Source organism: Bos mutus, chromosome 18 (assembly GCF_027580195.1).
Source record: "Bos mutus isolate GX-2022 chromosome 18, NWIPB_WYAK_1.1, whole genome shotgun sequence".
Classification (NCBI taxonomy): Eukaryota; Metazoa; Chordata; class Mammalia; order Artiodactyla; family Bovidae; genus Bos; species Bos mutus.
In genome coordinates, this window is record NC_091634.1 from 8495719 (window position 1) to 8514673 (window position 18955).

General features: G+C 56.3%; 1 protein-coding gene across 5 annotated transcripts; it reads left to right on the top strand.

Moving 5' to 3' along the window:
* Positions 1–6100: 6100 nt before the first annotated feature.
* Positions 6101–17644, top strand: MEIS3 (Meis homeobox 3). Of its 5 annotated transcripts, none has more exons than XM_070387429.1 (13): positions 6127–6731; positions 8406–8581; positions 8788–8947; positions 9051–9101; positions 10324–10374; positions 10606–10704; positions 13539–13650; positions 13838–13986; positions 14920–14996; positions 15226–15284; positions 15382–15465; positions 16035–16104; positions 17196–17644. In XM_070387429.1, the coding sequence occupies exons 1-12, from the start codon at positions 6720–6722 to the stop codon at positions 16082–16084; spliced, it is 1080 nt and encodes a 359-aa protein (XP_070243530.1). In that variant the 5' UTR covers positions 6127–6719; the 3' UTR covers positions 16085–16104; positions 17196–17644. The 5 variants fall into 5 exon arrangements, with proteins under 5 accessions (XP_070243529.1, XP_070243526.1, XP_070243530.1 ...); XM_070387427.1 differs by having other exon boundaries at positions 6128–6731; positions 10555–10704; positions 17116–17644; XM_070387426.1 differs by having other exon boundaries at positions 6135–6731; positions 10555–10704.
* Positions 17645–18955: the final 1311 nt, after the last annotated feature.

The window sequence follows — 18955 nt, forward strand, 5'->3', positions numbered from 1 at the left end:
GGACTGGGGAGGAGGGCGGAGGAGAGAAGGCCTCCAGGGTCTCCCAGGGCGCCTGCCCGCTAGCTCCTCCCCCCCTTGCCCTCTCCTTGCAATTTTCTCTTCCTAAGGTGGAGGGAAGGAAATGTCAAGGATGATGGATTGAAAGGGGGCAGCTGGGGTCAGAAGAGGAGGGACCGCAGGGTGGAGGGGAAGGGGAACACACAAGAGGCAGGGGGGAGGGTGCAGGGGAGGGAGGGGGCCCAGAACAAAACATCGTCGGGTGTGGGGAGGGCAACAGAGAAAGACAGGAGGAGACAGAGAAGGAGGAGAGGGAAACCAGAGCCCTAACACGCAGCGCTGAGGAAGGTGGGAAAGGCTGAGGAATTCTGGCAGAGACAGCTCCAGGTTGAAAGTAATCCTCCGGCCTCTCACCCAGTGCACAAAGCCAAAGAGAGGCCGCCACTTGGAGATGCACAGGAGGAAACCAGAGACTGAGAGGTGGAGAGACAACCTGAGCAGGGCAAGGCGGGGAAAGGGAGAAAGGGAGAGATACAGACAGAGGGAGATAGAAACGGAGGCAGAGAGTTACAGAGAGACCCAGGGGCAGAGACAGACAGAAACAAACAGTCCCGGGGACCCAGGGTTGGGGCATAGAGGTGGAGACATGGAGAGAGAAAAAGAGATGGAGAGACAGAGGTCCCCAGAGACAGAGACGGGGCTGGGGGTGGGGGTGGGGAGACAGAAAAAGAAGAGATGGAAAGTGAGAGTGAGAATGTGTGAGAGAGATGGAGACAGAGACACAGGCACAGAGAAAAAGATGCAGAGACAGATGGACAGACGGACAGACAGACACAGCCAAGGACACAGTGAAAGAAGAAAGGGAGAGGAGGGGGGGCGAGGCAAAAGGAGTGAAGCGGGAGACTCAGAAAGGAGACAGGAGGCAGATTCAGAAAACAAGGCCAGAGAGACGGGAAGGGGGCTGGGGTGGGGGGAGTCGCGGCCCTGGCCCTCCCCCGCCCAGGTCAGGCCCGGTCCGCCCCGTGGCCTCTGCCGAGCCATGGCTAATGGTATGATTGCTTGGCGGGGCGGCAGGCAGCGGGTGACAAATGAGCCGCCGGAGTCACCAGCTCTGGTGATGGATGGCCTGGCGGCGGGCAGGAGGGGCCGGCGTGGGCTGGGGTGGGGGAGGCGCCCACCAAGATAAATGTTTCCTTCTCCTGGAGCCGGGCCAGGCACAGGAGGAGGAACTGGAGAGGAGACTAGGAGAAGCCTGGGCAGCTAGGTGCAGGAAGGCAGAAACTCAGGAACAGGGGTGGGGGCGCAGAGAGGTGCAGAGACAAAGGCCAGAGACATGGGTCCCCAGAGACGACGGAGTTGGGGTGGCGGCGGGAGAGAAAGAGAAAAGGAGAGATTGGGAGCAGGAGAGAGAGATGGAGACGGAGACATGGAGAGATCGTCCAGAGAAAGAGAGACAGAGAGAAAGAAAAGTAGAGGGAGAGACACATGAGGCAGGCAGCTGGAAAGACAGACAGACACCCAAGACAGAAACACAGCCCCTGACTCAGGACCCTGTCTTTCCCTACCTCTGAGATACAGACCCTGGGAGAGAGACCAGGAGTTGGGGAGGGGGGCAAGGGGGACATAGCTAATGACAAAGAGGGGAAACTGAGGCAGGGAGCTGGCAGGCTCTAGAGAGAAGATGCGGGAGTGCTGAGTGGCTCCCAGCAGGGTTCCTCCCCACCACCCACTAACAGCTTGGATGCCAAGTGTTGCCCTGGGAGGTCCCCCAGATCCACAGGGGTGCTCTAAGGCCTGGGATGGGGTTAAGGGTTGAGATCCCTCCTAAGGCTGGTGTTCACGTGGGAGTCTGTGCCTCTGCTGAGATGCGCTCACACGCACACACAGACAGATGAAGAAACACATCCAGATACACATATCCAGAGAGTGTGTTAGTCGCTTAGTCGTGTCCGACTCTTTGCGACCCCATGGACTGTAGCCCGCCAGCCTCCTCTGTCCATGGGGATTCTCCAGGCAAGAATACTAGAGTGGGTTGCCATGCCCTCCTCCAGGGGTTCTTCCCCACCCAGGGATTGAACCCAGGTCTCCCTCACTGCAGGCAGATTCTTTTACCATTTGAGCCACGAGGGAAGCCCAAACACACATCCAGAAAGGCATGAGAGCAGGTAAGAGGCTTCCAGATACCTACACACCCGGGCCCACACAGCACCTCATGGATGCAAACAACCAGCAAACACCGGCACCCTCCGCTGCCTGGGACAAAGGGTCCAAGGGTCCCGCCAGGAACCACTAAAGGGAGACAGCTCTGCAGAGAGTTGGGCTGGTGTGTGTGTGTGCATGTGTGTGCGTGCGTGCGTGCGTGCGTGCGTGTGTGTGTGTGTGTGTGTGTGTCTGGGTGAGACAGACTGGGGCAGAGGGAGTGAGAAAGCCAGCCTCCCCCCTCATTCCCCCTCCAGCCTCTGGCCTTTCCCATCAGTTTCTCTCCCAGACATTCCTATTTTCTCCTGCTCTTCTCTTTAATTAAAAAGATTTATGCTCAAGAGTCCAAGCCCCTCCTCCTCGTCTGGGGGCTGAGTTCAGAGCGATGAGAGGCATAACTCTGGTCTCTGTCTCTCTGTGTCTCTCCCTTCCTCTCTCTCCTCAGTCTCTCCCCCCTCCGCTCTCCTCTCTCCGCATCGCTCTGGGACTCGGTCTGACCCCCTTTCCTTCTTTCTCTCTTTCCACTGCTCTGTTTTCACCTCTCCTCGAGCCACTCAGCCCCCTAAATTGGCCTCACCCAGACCCCCACCCAGTTAAGACACAACTGCTTCCTTCCTTCCATCCACTCCCTCCACCCCTGACCCCCATCACCGTCAGATGGGCCATCCTTCTTGTCTTCAGGACAAGCTTGGGCCTGGGGACCTCAGCACGCCCCTCCAGACCCAAAGCGAAGCTGGGGGCCTAGATCCCAGACTCCTACACCCTAAGCTTCGACTGAAGGCTGTAGGGGGAGGGGAGAGGGGGGCGCACCCAGAAGAGCTTTGCATCTTTAATTAAAAAGTGATTTAAATTAATTTTCTGCTCCAAAACCCCTATCTGGGGGGCGGGGTGCGTGTGGCAGTGATTAAAGGCTCTTCTCTACCCCTCTGCCTTCCTTAAAGGGCCAGTGTCACCCGAGGAACAGTGCCTGGGAGAGTTTCGGGGGAGCATCCATTGGGATGAGGACCCCAGACTCAGTCAAGGCGGCCAGAGTCTGAGTGTCCTGGCACCTTCCAGTTTAACCATTTCGCCATCACTCACTCCCCGCCCCCTCGGGCCCCTGTCTCATTCAGCTGACGGGGAAATTGAGGCTTAGAAAGGAAAGAGCTGATCTGAGGTGGGTCTGGACCCCAGATCCTTGGAGATGGCCAGGGAGGAAAGCTGATGGTGTGCTGAGGGGGCGTGTCAAAGGACAAAAGTCAGGGACACAGAGAAAGACAGGGACAGTCCTGGATGAGACAGAGGCAAGGCGGTGGGTCGTGTGGATGTGAAGCTGAGCCCTGGGTGGATGAGAGGGGCCTTCCTGGGAGGCTGGGGGGACCGGGCCATCACCTTCGGCCCCCCACTCTGGGACAGCTGCTGCTGTCCTAACCTCAGTCCTTCTTGCTGTAACTCCAGTGGTCTGACTCCCTTCCCCGGGGCCTGGTGGTTTTGTTTAATTTCCACAAGACAGGAGGAGGAGGGAGCAGCAGGGTGTGGCAGAGACGGAGCTGTTTACGAGGGTCATAAAAATACCCTTAGAGAGCCCGGCAGGGGTGCGGGTATGGTCTCCAGCCAGCCCTCTCAGCCCCCTTCTCTCTCTCTCAGACTCCGTCTGCCCACCTCTGCCCCTCCTTTCCCTGGGTGTTCGTCTCCTCCAACTCCTGTCCCCTTCTCTCTGGATCTCTGCCTCATTTCTTTTCTAGAGTTCTTCCTCTGGGGTGATGGTTTCTAGCTGTTGGGGGTCAAGCATTCTTTTTGATCATAGGATGGAAACTATGGGCCATCTCCCTGTAAAATCACATAGGCACCAGGTCCGTACTTTGCCAGGAAGACTTGAGGGCGTTCACAGGCCTCCTGATACCCACTTACACATCCCCTTGAGAATCTGAGGTCACCAAAGGATAAAGACCCTCCTGCAGGGCTTCCCTAGTGGTCCAGGAGTTAAGAATCCGCCTTGCAATGCAGGGGATGCTGGTTCGATCCCTGGTCCGGGAAGATCCCACATGCCAAGGAGCAACTAAGTCCATGCACCACAACTCTTGAGCCTGTGCTCTAGAGCCCGTACTCCGCAACTAGAGAAGCCACTGCAGTCAGAAGCCCACGCACCGCAACTGGAGACTCAGCCCTGCTCGGCGCAACTAGAGAAAGCCTGCGTGCAGCAATGAAGGTGCAGCACGGCCAAAAATAAAATGAATAAAAAAAATTAAGGAAAAACACATGGAAGGACTTGCCCGGTGGTCTAGAATCTGCCTACCAGTGCAGTTCAATCCCTGGTCCAGGAAGACTCCACATGTTGCGGAGCACCTAAGCCCATGAGCCACAACTACTGAGCCGGAGTGCTGTAAGTACTGGGCCCGCATTCCACAAGAGAAGCCCGCACACTGCAGTGAAGACCCAGCACAGGCGAAAATAAATACATTTTAAAAATTAACAAACAAAACACATGCCATCTTTTTTTTTTTCCCCCAAAGACCCTACTGTAGAAAACGCCAGTGAGAGAATGAATCCCAGGGGTCTTGCTCTCCCTCCTGCCCTCGCTGGCCTGGAAAACATTTCTGCCCCAGGCCCTTTGCACCTGCCATCCCTCTGCCTGGCATGATAGGCAGACACCTGCAGAGCTCCCTCCATCCCCTTCTTCAGGTTTCTGCTCAGATGACACCTGTCCAGCTTTTGTCATCTCCTGTCTTTATTCTGCTTCATCTCAGAGCACTTATCACCTCCAGATGTGACTTTATACTTACACATTTATATACCTCACTCTTCTCTCTCCCCCACACCATCCCCAGGAGCATGTGAGGGCCAGGAGGCCAGGAAAGGTTGTCTTTTGCTCCCTGTGACGTCTCCAGAACATCACCCAGCACACAGTAGGTGCTCAATAAACTTCTGTTGCAGATACCTTCTTTATTTCACTAGAACACCAGTTTCAAAGGCTGCCTGGGCCCCAGGCTCCTCCGGGGAATCCTTTGATCTCCAGCAGATGTGTAACCAGCCACATCTTAACCTTCAGTTTCGGGGATTCCATCACAAACTCCTGAGAACCGCTGAGGGGGATACAGGCTAAGAAACTTGCAAAAGGCAGAGGTCAAAAGTGGGCAGAGGGACAAAGTGAGGTTTCTAGGCACACACACTTAAACACCCCAAACTCACCATATTCATACACAGAAACAACACACCCATAACAGGCATGAACCAACAATCGGACACAGCCAAGACAGACAGACACAGCCAAGGCCACACACACACACACACACACACACACACACGGATGGCTTCAGGGAAGCACATAAGTGTCCCTGTTTCCCAGAGGTGGGAAGTTGGGGGGTGGGGAGGGGTAGTCTGGAGCAAGAAGAGAAAGTAGAAAAAGGGCTTTGGTGACTTCCAGCCTCTGGTTCTCCTCTGATCTGTCTCACAGTCAGACAGAGAGACAGGGAGAAAGAGAGAGCAAGGAAAGGGTGAGGCGGGAAGGGGGCTGATCAGAGGGCCTCTGGGAGTCTGCGGGGTCGGGAGAGAGGCATAGATGTATGGCCAGGGGGCAGACATGGGAGAGAGAAAAGGAGAGACACAGCGAGAGACAGAGACACAAAGAGAAAGACAGGAAGCAGAGAGACTTGAAGATCTAGAGGAAAAGAGTGAAGCAGGGAAATGGGGAGAGACGGGGAAGGGTGGAAAAGGGGAGAGAGACAGACAGACAGACAAGGACCCGGGGCGGCCGGGAGGGAGAGAAGGCGGAGAAGACCGGAGCGCGGTCGGGGGAGAGGGGGCGCCGCGGAGAGAGGGAGGTCGGAGGGGTGGGGACCCGGGCGGACCAGACGCACGGAGGCTCCCATACAAAAAGCCGCCCCCGAAAGCGTCCGCAGCCCCCGGGAGCGCGGAGGGGGAAGGGAGGGGAGGGGAGAGGGCCCCGGACGCCCCCGCCCCGCCCCGCCCGGCCCGCGGCCGAGCCGCCGGCGGACAGCGGGTTAAGCATCTCCGCTGTGGAACTTCCGGATGTGACCACAGAGAGAGGGAGAGACCGAGAGAGGGGGAGAGAGCGAGACGGAGCCGCCAGCATCCCTCCGGCCCGCCAACGCCGGGACCCCGCACCGCGCTGGGAGCCGCCGCACGCCCCTCGCCGCCCCCCGCCGCCCGGGCCCGGCCCCCCGGCGCCCCTCTGTCCCCCGCCTCGCGGTCCCCGGGTCTCGGGCTGGTTCCCTCCTCCCAGGACCCGGGGGAGGGGCTGGGGGCCCCGGGGAGGGGGCCTCGGGCGGCCCTCCCTCGCCTGCTCGCCCCTTCCCTGGCCGTGACCCCCGCGGGGGCAGGAGGCTGGGGGTCCATGCTCGGAGCCTCCGCACTGCCGGGCGCCTGCCGCTGACAGCGGTGGGGGTGGGGGGGCCGGGCACCCAGCCTCCTGCCCCACCCCCTGGCGTCGGCACCGCGGGCCATCTGGGGCCGCTGCCCCCGGCTGCGCCCTCCCCGCCGGCCAGGCCCTGGAGGGACCCGGGAGCTGCCGCCGGCATCAGCCCATGGCCCGGAGGGTAGGTGTGAGGGCGGGCGATCTTGCGCCCGGGTCGGTCGTCGCACCCCCCCCCCTTCCCATCCTTCCATCGCCTCCCTGGGGAGCTGTGGCCCCCTTCAGCCCAGCGCGCTCCCTCCGCCGTCTCGTCCCCTCTCCCTGCCCCTCAGTCTCCCCTTCTCTGCCCCGGTCTCCCCCTCCATCCCAGGCCCTTTATCCCACCCCCTTTCTCTTTCTGCCCTCCCCCATCCTTCTCCCACGTCTACTTTTGTTCCAAGTCCTCCCGGAGGGTTAGGGGTGGGGACAGGGCTGGGGAGGTGGGTCTGGTCAGGCAGGGCCAAGGGATTCTCTCTCTCCTGGTCCTGGGGGATGAGAGGTCAGCGAAGAGGTGAGCATGCACCTTTGGAAGTGGAGGTGGGGAGTCGGGGGGGGGGGGTGGTGGTGCAGGAACACCACAGGATTCCCGGACGTCCTAAGATGTGCCGCGATGAGCGGTGGGGGGCAGTTGGATTCAACTTCAGGACTCAGGAGAAGTTAGGAGAAGAGGGCAGAGACACACACTCAGAGCCCTCCGCGCCGGCAGGACCGCTGGAACTCCCCCCTCTTCAGTCTCTCTGCCTTTTCGAACCTCAGTTTCTCCCTCAAAGGAAAGGGTGGGACCTGGGTGCCTTCAGGTTTCCCTGGCTTCCCCTGGTGCGCTTGCTTCTGTGATGATAGGAGAGAGAAATCTCAAGCTTGGCTTCTCTTTGGGGCGGTCGGCACAAGTGGGATTGTGTGGTTGTGCTGGGTTATACTTGGTTTCAACAAGTGTGTATTGAATGTGTGCCAGGCACTGTGCTAAATGTCTGATGCCTTCATTCATTCATTCATTCATTCGTTCCTGAGCCTGGCTTTTGGCTCTGTGTGTGTGTGTGTGTGTGTGGTGGGCTCACATGGGGAGTGGAGTGTGACAAGTTGTTAAGATGCACTCAGACATGCATACTGGTCTGTGAAATGAAATTGAAGTCGGGGAGACTGCGTACATTTGTGTACAAACAATGCACTGCTTTGACAGGCAGTGTCCATGAGCAAAAATCAATCTCTCCCTCCTGCTCCTCTCTCTCCCCTCCCCTCTCTCTCCTTCTCTGCCTCTCGGTCCCCATCTCCCTTTGCCTGTTTCTCCTGTATCTTCTCTCTGTATCTCTCTCCCTCTCTACTCTTCCCTCTGTCTCTGCATCTCTCCTTATCTCTTGTCTCTTTCTCTCTTTGCCTTTTTTTTTTACCCTCTCCCAACATTTCTCTCTCTGTCTCTCTCCCTCTCTCTAAGCTTTCTCTCTCTCTCTCTCATTTCCCTCCCAGTCTCTCTCTTCTCTCCCCTTCTCTCTGAATCTCTCTCCCCTCCTCAGTCTGGGAGAAGCTGACAGTTACCAACCAGCCAATCCCTGACGCCCTGACCCTCAAATCTGAGACCTGGGTCAGTCTCTCTCCCCTGGACCCTCCTGCCCATACATCGGGAATCTCTGATGGGACATTTCTCACAGTCCATGGGTCCAAGTGAAAGCTTGAGGATGGGGCCTTCGGTCCCACCCAGACAGCTCTATGCAGACAGGAGGGCAGGTGGCTGGGCAGGGCGGGGGCATCTCCTGGGTGAGAGGGTAGGGAAGTTTCTTGTTGTGTTGACACCTCCCTGGGGCTTCCCCTCTCACCTCCCCCCCAGTACGATGAGCTGCCCCACTACCCTGGCATCGTGGACAGCACTGCAGCCCTGGCTGGCTTCTCGGAGGCAGTGTCCTCGGCACCGAGAGCCCCCGGGCCCTATGGCCCCCACCGGCCTCCCCAGCCCCCGGGCTTGGACAGTGACGGCCTGAGAAGGGAGAAAGATGAGATCTATGGGTGAGTGGGACGAGGCTGAGGGCTCTCGGGATGCGCCCCCCAACCCCGTTTCTTTGTCTCTCTGGATATGTTTCTCTCCTTCTGTGTCTGTCTCTCCACCTCTTTCCTCTGGGTCTCCTGTCCACCTCCTGGTTGCACCATACCTCCCAGCCCCACCCCACCCCCGCCCACCCCTCATGAACCCTCTCTCCTCCTGCTTCCCCCAGCCACCCGCTCTTCCCGCTGCTAGCCCTGGTCTTTGAGAAATGTGAATTGGCCACATGTTCTCCCCGTGATGGGGCTGGGACTGGGCTGGGCACACCCCCGGGCGGTGACGTCTGCTCCTCCGATTCCTTCAATGAAGACATTGCAGCCTTTGCCAAGCAGGTGGGCACCCACCATCCGCGGTGTCCCAGGAGAGCCAGTGAAGTGGCGGGGGGCATGGGCAGGAGATAGGATGTGCCCTCCTCTGCCTCTCTCTTTCTCTCAGGTCCGCTCCGAGAGGCCCCTCTTCTCCTCCAACCCAGAGCTGGACAATCTGGTGAGACCTGGGCCCTCCCCAACACCCCCTCCTCCAAGGGGGTCTCCTGTTTCACCCTCCGTAGCCCTGGGGTTGATTGTGGGAGCAGAGAGGAGACCACCTGACCCACATCCTCAAATAGTGATAATTTTTGCCATTTGCAGTGCAGTGTAGTGTAGCTTAGAGTTTGTGAACAGGGATTCGATGGCCTGAGTTCAAATCCCAACTACACGTACTAGTTCTTAGATCCAGGGCAAGCAGGTCTACCTCCTTGGGCCCTTTTTCCTCATCTGTAAAGTGTAGCTAGTAATACTTTCTATTGTGTAAGGCTATTGTTAGTATGTGCCTGCTAAGTCACTTAAGTCGTGTCTAACTCTTTGCGACGCTATGGACTGGAGTCAGTCTGCCAGGCTCCTCTCTGTCCATGGGATTCTCCAGGCAAGAATACTGGAGTGGGTAGGATTTCCTCCTCCAGGGGATCTTCCTGACCCAGAGATCAAACCCACGTCTCTTACATCTCCTGCATTGGCAGGAGGGTTCTTTACTACTAGCACCACCGGGGAAGCCCCATTGTGGGTATATACTGAGTCAATGCTCAGCACAGACTGGGGACTCATTAAGTTAGCTAGTTCTATCAGTCAGCAGAACAGAGTCCACACCTAAATAAGTGAAACCACTTGGCTGCAAGGGAGAGAGGAGAGGAGAGAGAAGGGAGAGAAAGAGAAGAGAGGAGAGGAGAGGCAGAGAGAGGCATAAGTACCCCAGCTTGTCCCTTCCTTTCCTGGTCCAGCTCCCACCAGGGCTTCCTATTGGCTGAACCCTTTGGCAAAGGACTCTGGGAAATGTAGTTTTCAGGTGAAGGGTGGGCCCTAGATCAGAGGCCACGCAGGCAAAGGATACGGTGTTTTTATGAGAGCTGACCTTAGCTCACCCCTCTTGCGATGAGTCCTCTTCTGTCTCTTGCGCCTCTTGCTTCTCTTTTTTATGTCTGATCTCAATCTCATACTGCCTTTTCCTTAATCCTGGGTCTCCATCTCTGTTGCCAATTTCTCTCTGCCTCTGTCGACTGGTTTTTGCTCTCTTTGTACTCCTCTCTGTCATCCAATGCACTTTTTCTGTTTCTCTGCCTCTGTTCTTCCTCCTCCTCCTCCTTGCCTTCTTTTTTTCACCTCCTCCTCTTCCTCCTTCTCTCTGTCTCCCTCCCTTCTTCTCTCCCTCTCCCCCCTCCTCTGTCTGTTTTCAGATGATACAGGCCATTCAAGTGCTCCGCTTCCACCTATTGGAGCTGGAGAAGGTAAGTGCTTCTCACTTCCCCGCACGGCCTCCCTTGCCCCCCATCCCTCCCCTTCTTGCCCCCTCAACCCCTCCTTCAGGCTCTCTCCCTACCAGAGTTGGAGCAGAAGGCCACCCCCACCCCTGTGCACCCCAGCCCTGGCCCCCGGGTGGCCCCCCCAGTACCCCGGTGCCCCCTCAGGTCCACGACCTGTGCGACAACTTCTGTCACCGCTACATCACCTGCCTCAAGGGGAAGATGCCCATCGACCTGGTCATCGAGGATCGGGACAGCAGCTGCAGAGAAGACCTCGACGACTACCCGGCCTCCTGCCCCAGCCTCCCAGACCAGGTGGGCTCGGCATGGGGCAGCAGGCACTGCCCTGCCACCAAAGGCATGCCCAGAGAGCTGGGGGTGGGTCATACACACTATGACACAGCCTCAGGCAGGCACAGCCAGTCACAGCCTGACCATGGAACACGCACTGACTATGCCACAGCTGTACAGACTGCGGTACAGCTGGACGGAAGCACGCACACACACCCCAACAGCTGCAGATACCTGCTGTGAACTGGGCTACACCCACACAGGTTCACACACAGCCACACAAACCAGTACACTCACAGCCAGGTGATAACATGCACTGCACTCTTAGACACACACAGCCCAGCGGCATAACAGGGTCATAGATCTCACAGCCTGACCGAGACACTGCCGTTCTAGAGTATGTGTGCGTGTGTGCGCATGGTGCACAGACCCCAGGCACAAAATAGCCACCCAAATGGCCCCAGCTCCTGCCATACAAACTCAGCTGCAGTCACACTTAGACCCAGAGCAACGACAGTGCCTGTGCACATGCACACACACGTTACCCCAATGCCCTAACAGTCGGACTTCAGCTGGCGTGGACACACACCTTGCCAGTCAATGACCACATGGCTCCAGATCCATTCAGTCTCAGATGCTATCAGATGACAGTTTCATAGACTTGAGCACCCAGGTAATAATCATACAACAGCCATGCAGATCCCGAGGAGGCCCACACCCACAGGGCAGTCACGCTATCGACACACTCAACAATGATACAACACGACACCCGCCCCCAGATACAGGCGCATAGCCGCACCCCAACGGCATAGACTTGAGCATGTGCAGACGGAAGTCACAGGTGAGCCTCTGCCCATGAGTGTGTGTTCTAAGTCGCTTCAGTTGTGTCCGACTCTTTGCGGCCCGGTGGACTGTAGCCCACCAGGCTTCTCTGTCCATGGGATTCTCCAGGCAAGAATACTGGAGTGTGTAGCCTTTCCCTTCTCCAGGGGCTCTTCTCGACCCAGGGATCAAGCCCACGTCTCTTACGTCTCCTGCATTGCAGGTGGATTCTTTACCAGCTGAGCCACAAGGGAAGCTCAACAACCCATAATACACATCTTCTCAGTGGCACACCCTGTGCGTGTGCTGATCCGTTGCCACTCCCTCGGAGGCACAGTCATATTCCATATCGTCACTCAGCCACCAACACACTCCCATGGCCATGACACCTCCCTCCACACACAGAGAATCATGGAGTCGCCTGGCAGCTCATGCAGGAATCAGGATAACCACACATACTCCCGGCCCTTCGAACTAAAGCCACAAGCTTAGAAAACTAAACGTAGCCTTGCCCTTGTCAGATACAGCCACTTGGCCAGTTCCGAGAGTGACACAACCATGCTCAAACACCTCTACGTGTCTCAGCTCCACCCAGGTGACAACCACATCACAGACCCCTCCTCTCCAGGGACGCCCTTGCCATGATGGGCAGGGACATAATCACGTTCACACTTACATGCCACATGGCAGACTCAGGACAGCATCAGGTCCACTACCTGCCTGCCCCTGCAGGAGATATAAGAGACACGGGTTCGATTCCTAGGTCGGGCAGGGCAACCCACACCAGTGTTCTTGCCTGGAGAATTCCATAGACAAGACGAGCCTGGTGGACTGCAGTCCATAGGGTCACAAGTAGTCGGACATGACTGAAGCGACTTAACACGCATGTACCCACAGCATCCGAATGGATCCAGCGCCAGAAGGGGAGGGTGACAGTTTCAACAATGCTCAAAAGCCTTCAGACCTGATGATCCTACAGCCTGCACACAACCCATCCCCAAGGCCCACACACTCTCAATTCTGCACAGATGTTCTGAGCCCAGAGGAAACTTCTCTACGCTACCAAGTGTTTCAGGCTGAGCCCTGGCAGAACACAGATGATACATCCACTCTGGGTTATTTGCAGGGCTGGGGGACTGATGACAAAGCCGTGGGCAGGGTCTAGGACATTCAGCAGGGGAAGGGATCACCCTGGGGCTCAACAACCGCCTGTGGCTGTTTCCACCCCCATTTTCACCCAAGCTGCCTCCCAACAATTGAACGACAAAGTCTCGATGCTTCTTGATGTATCTATATGGGTTGGTAGGCCTCCTAGGACCCAAAGCTGGGACAGAGGTGAATTCAATGCATCGTCAAATTCCTCAGAACATGTAGGAGTTTGGGTAAAGAAAATATGGCCCTGGACTCTGATTTGTAATTTGGAGCCCCCCAAATCTCTGAAAACTGAATGTTGGTGGGTTTTTTTTTTCCCCATTTAAGTTTAGTGCAAACTCATTTGGCAGCAAAATCTGACCTGAACTACTGAGAGGCTATTTATAGCCTTTATTTATTCCACTTAGTTAAATATTCATCCATTTTGCTGCAGAAATGTTAATGAGTTTGATGACGAGGTTACGCCCCATACCCTGCTGTGGGTGTTAGGAAATACACGGCAATGTGCACTGGTTTTACTGCTGAAAGCTGTGAAAAGTTTTGAATTTTGCAACAGTGCTGGTTTCCAAGGATTTCAGATAAGGTTCGGGAGATCTGTACAGGCTCATCTTCACTGAACGGTTGCTATATGCCTTTACATAAATTAACTCATTGAGTCCTTATCACACTCTGGGAGGGGGTGGGCTGGATGGTTATTGCTTTCCGTTTTTCCAGTTGAGGCACAGAGAGGTGAAGTGACTTGCCCAAGGTCAGCAAAAAGACAGCAAAGAGACAGAGAGAGAGGCTTCACACTCAGGAGTCCTAGCTCCAGAGCCCATGGTCTTAGTCGCTGTTGCATATTGCATCCCAAGCTTTGACACTGACTTCCAACTTCTATTTTCCAGAATACTGCATGGATTAGAGACCATGAAGACAGCGGGTCTGTACATTTGGGGACGCCAGGTCCATCCAGCGGGGGCCTGGCCTCCCAGAGTGGGGACAACTCCAGTGACCAAGGTGAGAAACTTGAGAAGCAGAGGGGAAAGGTGGGAGTCAGGCTGAGGATTGAAGTTAGACAGCAGGCAGGACTTCCAGAGGGGCAAGGATCACTGGGGTATGGTGTGGTGCCTCAGAGGAGGGTTCTGGGTCCCTCTGGCCCCCCAACTTCCCTGTCCACAAGCACAGCATCCCTCTCCCCACTCAGGAGATGGACTGGACACTAGCGTGGCCTCTCCCAGCTCTGGGGGAGAGGACGAGGAGCTGGACCAGGAGCGGCGGCGGAACAAGAAGAGAGGGATCTTCCCCAAGGTGGCCACCAACATCATGAGAGCCTGGTTGTTCCAGCACCTCTCGGTGAGAGTGTTGGGGCCCTGTGCATGGGGTGGGCAGAGAGAGAGATGGTGCAGGATGGTACTGCATAGAGACTGAGACCTGGAGATGGGAGGCTGAGGCAGGGGGGAAATTGAGAGAGACTCTCAAGCAGAGGGGAATTGACAAGAGCAAACATCTGTGGATGCCACCTGTGTGCCCGGTGCCACTAAGGACTCCTGACTCAGTCAGTCCTCCCCTCCAACCCACCCATCCATTCACCCGCCTGTCAATCATCCACCATCCAGCCAAACACATCCTTCCGAGGGCAGGGATGTTATTAGCTCCATTTTGCAGATGAGGAGATCGAGGTCTCACAGCCCAAAGTGGGTTTAAATGCCGGCAGTTCAGCCTTATTCGCTGCACCCCTCTGCCTCTCAGAGAGGGATGGTAAAATAGAGACAGGAAGATAGACAAGGGGAGGCTGAAATGAGGATAGGGATGGGGAGATTTAGGGAGCACTGAATCAGCAAGAGAGACACAAGGAGAGATTGAGTCACAGAGGGGGAGAGCCAGTCAGCCAGCCAGACACAGGGAAGGATAGAGACTGGGACAGGGAGAGACATACACAAGGACCTAATGGACCCAGCAAGGGCTGGTGCTGGGCTTTGCCTCCTTTCCCCGGAGTGGTGGAGTCTCACCCCCACCCCAGCTCCACCTCCCTAATGAGAGTTGGCAGATTAGCCTCTAATTGCTGGAAGAGGTTGGTGGGGAGGAGGTGATGCAAGGGTAATTGCCCAAAGCTTGGCTCTGCCTCCCTCCGTTGGGCTCCGGGGAGCATAGAAGCTTAGACATGGTGGCTCTCCCAGCCCTGCCCCCACCTGGGCTCGCCAATCCCCCTGGGGAACCTGGGCAGGCCAGGCCTTGGGGATCAAAGGGCAGCCAGGCAAGCCGGGTAACTCTCTCTGGTGGCTACAGCACCCGTACCCCTCAGAGGAGCAGAAGAAACAGCTGGCGCAGGACACGGGGCTCACCATCCTGCAAGTCAACAACTGGTGAGTGACACAGGAGGCTTGGGCGGTCCGTGGGCCTGCCCGGGGTGGGAGGCCGGGCGCTGTCCGCGGTGCTGAAGGAGGCCCCGCAGCCCCTCAGAGCCTCTCTTCTTCCGGCGGCCCCTGTTATCTGTCCTCTCCAGCCCACTCGCTCTCTGTCTCTCTGTGTTCATTTTGGCCTCTCTTCTACTCATTCTTTGCACCCTCCTCCGTTTCCATGACCCCCTCCCAGGTTCATTAACGCCCGGCGTCGCATCGTGCAACCAATGATCGATCAATCCAACCGCACAGGTACAGGGAGAAGGTGGGGAGAGAGGGCCTCATGTTTCTAGGGGAGTGCCGAAGCCTGGACCAGGCATCCTGGGGCTCAGCCTGCATCCCTCAACAGGGCAGGGTGCAGCCTTCAGCCCAGAGGGCCAGCCCATGGCTGGCTACACCGAAACTCAGTCACACGTGACCGTCAGGCCTCCAGGTAAGGCCCCGCCCCCTTAACTAAGCCACACCCAGGGCACCAGGCCCCACCCCTAAACAAGATGATGCCCCTCCTTCTTGGATTACGGTGCTGAAATGCTTCATTTGCATAAGAGGGGAGTTGGAGATGCAAACACAGGTTTCCTGCTCCGTGTTTTCCTCCTAGAGTTTGCTTCTTCCAGACTTCACCCATCCAGCGGAAAGTTCCATTTTTGCTTAAAGGACCAGCACCCTCTTAAACAGGTTTCCCTGGTGGCTCAGCAGTAAAGAATCCACCTGCCAAAGCAGGAGACACGGGTTCGATTCCTGTGTCGGGAAGATCCCCTGGAGAAGGAAATGGCAACCACTCCAGTATTCTTGCCTGGGAAATTCCACAGACAGAGAAGCTTGGCAGGCTACAGTCCACGGGGTCGCAAGAGTCAGATACGCCTTAGCAACTAAACCACCACCACCCTCTTAAATGATGACTCAGTTTGTCCTGATAGAGGATTCCCTTCAGGAAAGAAGGGGGAGGGGAGCATATGGAGGTGTCTGGGGAACACCCACTAATACCCCACTTTTGTCTTCCAGGATCAATGGGGATGAGTTTGAACTTAGAAGGAGAGTGGCATTATCTATAGAGGCTGAAGTCAGAAGAAATGTGAGTGTCCTAGGTCTAGGGACATTGGGTTGGGGGTTATGCTACTCCCAACCCTTTGTAAGACCTTCAGACTCCTGTAGTGAGCCCACCCAGAGCAGGGTGCCCAGCCTTGTGCTGGGTGGTACTGGGGACACAGCAGTGACTATGCCACCTCAGCCCTGCCCATGTGAAACTCACAGTCCAGACAGGCCTGTCCCTAGACGGTAATGACCTACAGTAAGCAGGGCTGGAAGGAGGGAACCCAGGAACTGGAAGAGCCCGGAGGGGGCATTGGACCCAGGCTGGGAGGTTCAGGGAGGACTTCCTGGAGGAGGGGACTTTGGAGCTGAGACCAGGAGAATAAGAGGAGTGATACAAGAAAGGAAGGAACAGTATATGCAAAGGCTATGAGACAGTCCTTTGGGCCACACCCCTCTTCCCCCACAACCCCACATAACAAAGGACTGGGCTGGCCTGAGGTTGGTAAGTCAATGAGTAAATAATGAACTCAGGACCCATAGAAAGGCTGGGAGATGAGAGTGGAGACCCGCTAGGGCTGACATATGGAGGACTCTGGAAGCTTGAGCCTGAGAGGAGAGATGGACAGGTCTGTTCAGGGCCTGGCGGGCCCATGGTCATCACAGCTCTGCACTGACCAACCATGGACAGGTGGGCCCTGGTCCCTGGGGACCTCTGGGACAGCAGTGATGGCGGGAGCATCTCCCCCTGCTGCCCCAGGAAGCTGCCTTTTCTCCTCCGACTTCTCTCTCCACTCTTCTCTCTCCCCCTAACCCTTGCCTTTTCCTTTCTCTTTCTGTTTCTCTCACTCTTTCTCTTTCCACATCTCCATCTCTGATTATCTTTATGTCTCTTCTCTGTCCTGCTCTGTCCATCCTCTTGCCCATCTCTATCACTTTCTTTATCTTGACTGCCTCCCTGTCTTTTTATTTCTTCCTCTCTGTCTCTCTCCCTCTTCCATGTCTGACCCGATTCTCTGCCTCTGTCTCTCTCTCTGTGTCCCTCTCCCTCTAGGGTTGATGGCACAGAAGGCCTGATCGAGGTCCAGATCCCTCCCTGCCTCCTGACTAGGCTTCTCCTTCTCCTCCTCACAGACCCCACCCTCTGGACTGTGACCGCTTCAGGCTCTTACCTGCTTCTGGTTACCACCTGGCCCACCTCCTACAGCCCCCCCCCCCAACTCAACGCCTACCTCCCTGGGACCCTGCTGTGACATGAGGGGCCTGAGTGCCCACTCGAGGGTCTCTCACGGACAAAGACAAGGCCTCCCGGCCCTGCACCCCATTGTGCCGTCACCTCTGCCCAAAACCTAAGCTGAGATCTCAGGCCTGGGTCTGCAGAAGATACTGGCTGGGGACCCCCAGGACAGAGAAGGGATTGGGGGTGGGCTGGGGCCATCAGGGAAGGAAGGTCACCTGGATTTGACATTTGGGGAGGTTCCCTTCATCCTCCCAGCCCGCCACCCTCTTTCCCCTCTCCCCCTACCTCCCTCTTCTGTTGTCTTCTCTTTTTTTTTTTTTAATGATAAAGTCTTAAAAAGCCACCAATCTGAGTTCGTGGGTCTCTTCCAGGATTCAAATTCTCATAGTGTGAAGCTCATGAGCTACTAATTATAACAATAATCGATAGTCTGTCCCCTGCTCTCTCCCCAGGCCCTCCGCGTGTATCAGTCAGCTCTCACCATATAACAGACCCCACCAAAGCTTCATGATTCAAAAGGCCAATTAATTTTTAGCTCATTTTTCTATGGGTTAGTGTACTAGGCTCCGCTGGCAGTTCTGGTGGCTTCAACAGGGCCCTCTTGTGTATCTGTGCCCAGTCACGGGTCAGCAAGGAGGCTCTGTTGGTGGGCAGTGGGGACAACAGGGGTGACTGGGCTGCATGGTGACATAGACCAACAGGCTCTTTGGTTTGTTCAGTTAGAATACAGGCTTGGTTGGACCCTAAGAGAGAACAGAGGGGCCCGTGGTCTCTTGAGGCCCTGGCTCAGATCTGGTCCATGTTTATCTCACTATCTTCTCTTGACCCCCAGAAATATGAAGAGCCAGCCCAGATTCAAAGGAAGAAAAATACAGTCAACCCCTTACAGGGGGTGTGTGGGGAGCTGCAAACTCAAATAGAAAGAGATGTGGATAGAGGGAGGGATGAAGGACTATTGCATCCACCTCCCACATGGTGGCTCACAGATGACTTTCTCCATCTGCCCCTTGGGAGATGAACAGCCTGGGAGGTGAAGAGCCTTGCCCATTGAGAGCAGTGCTGACCAATGTGGGTTCAGATCCTGCCTTTGCAACATAATGGCTGTGGTGCATAGAGCAGGTGGCATCACCTTGCTGGGTCTCAGTGTCCACACCCGGAGTGGGAGTGCAGTTATCTGCCTGATAGGATGGCTGTGCTGGTTCATGGAGATTTCCCGAGGGAAGTGCTCAGAAGGGCACCTGGCAGGTGGTCTATGCTCACCAAAGGCAGAGGCTGTTATTTGTCACTGAAGAGACTCAGTCTGCTGACCGGCAGACTGAGCCAGCTGGTGCTCTCGGCTTATCAGAGCTGCCTCCCCAGAGAAGACAGACGAGGCGGGCGCCACACTAGCTCTGTTCCTCACACTCTGTTTTGCTCTGTCTCCATCTTTTTCACTTTCTGTCTCCCCACCCCAAGCCCCTGCTCTGAGCCCTCTGCCTCCTTTCTTTCTGTGTTTCGATGACCTGTCTCCCTAGGAGGAGGGGCATCTGCCTGCTCACCCACCGCCTTGGGGGTCGAGTACATTCGGAAACATGCAGAGAGATGTGGAAACACACACACATGTGTGCTGGGGAGCTCAAGGAACAGCCACAGATCAGCCACCTACATATGGGTT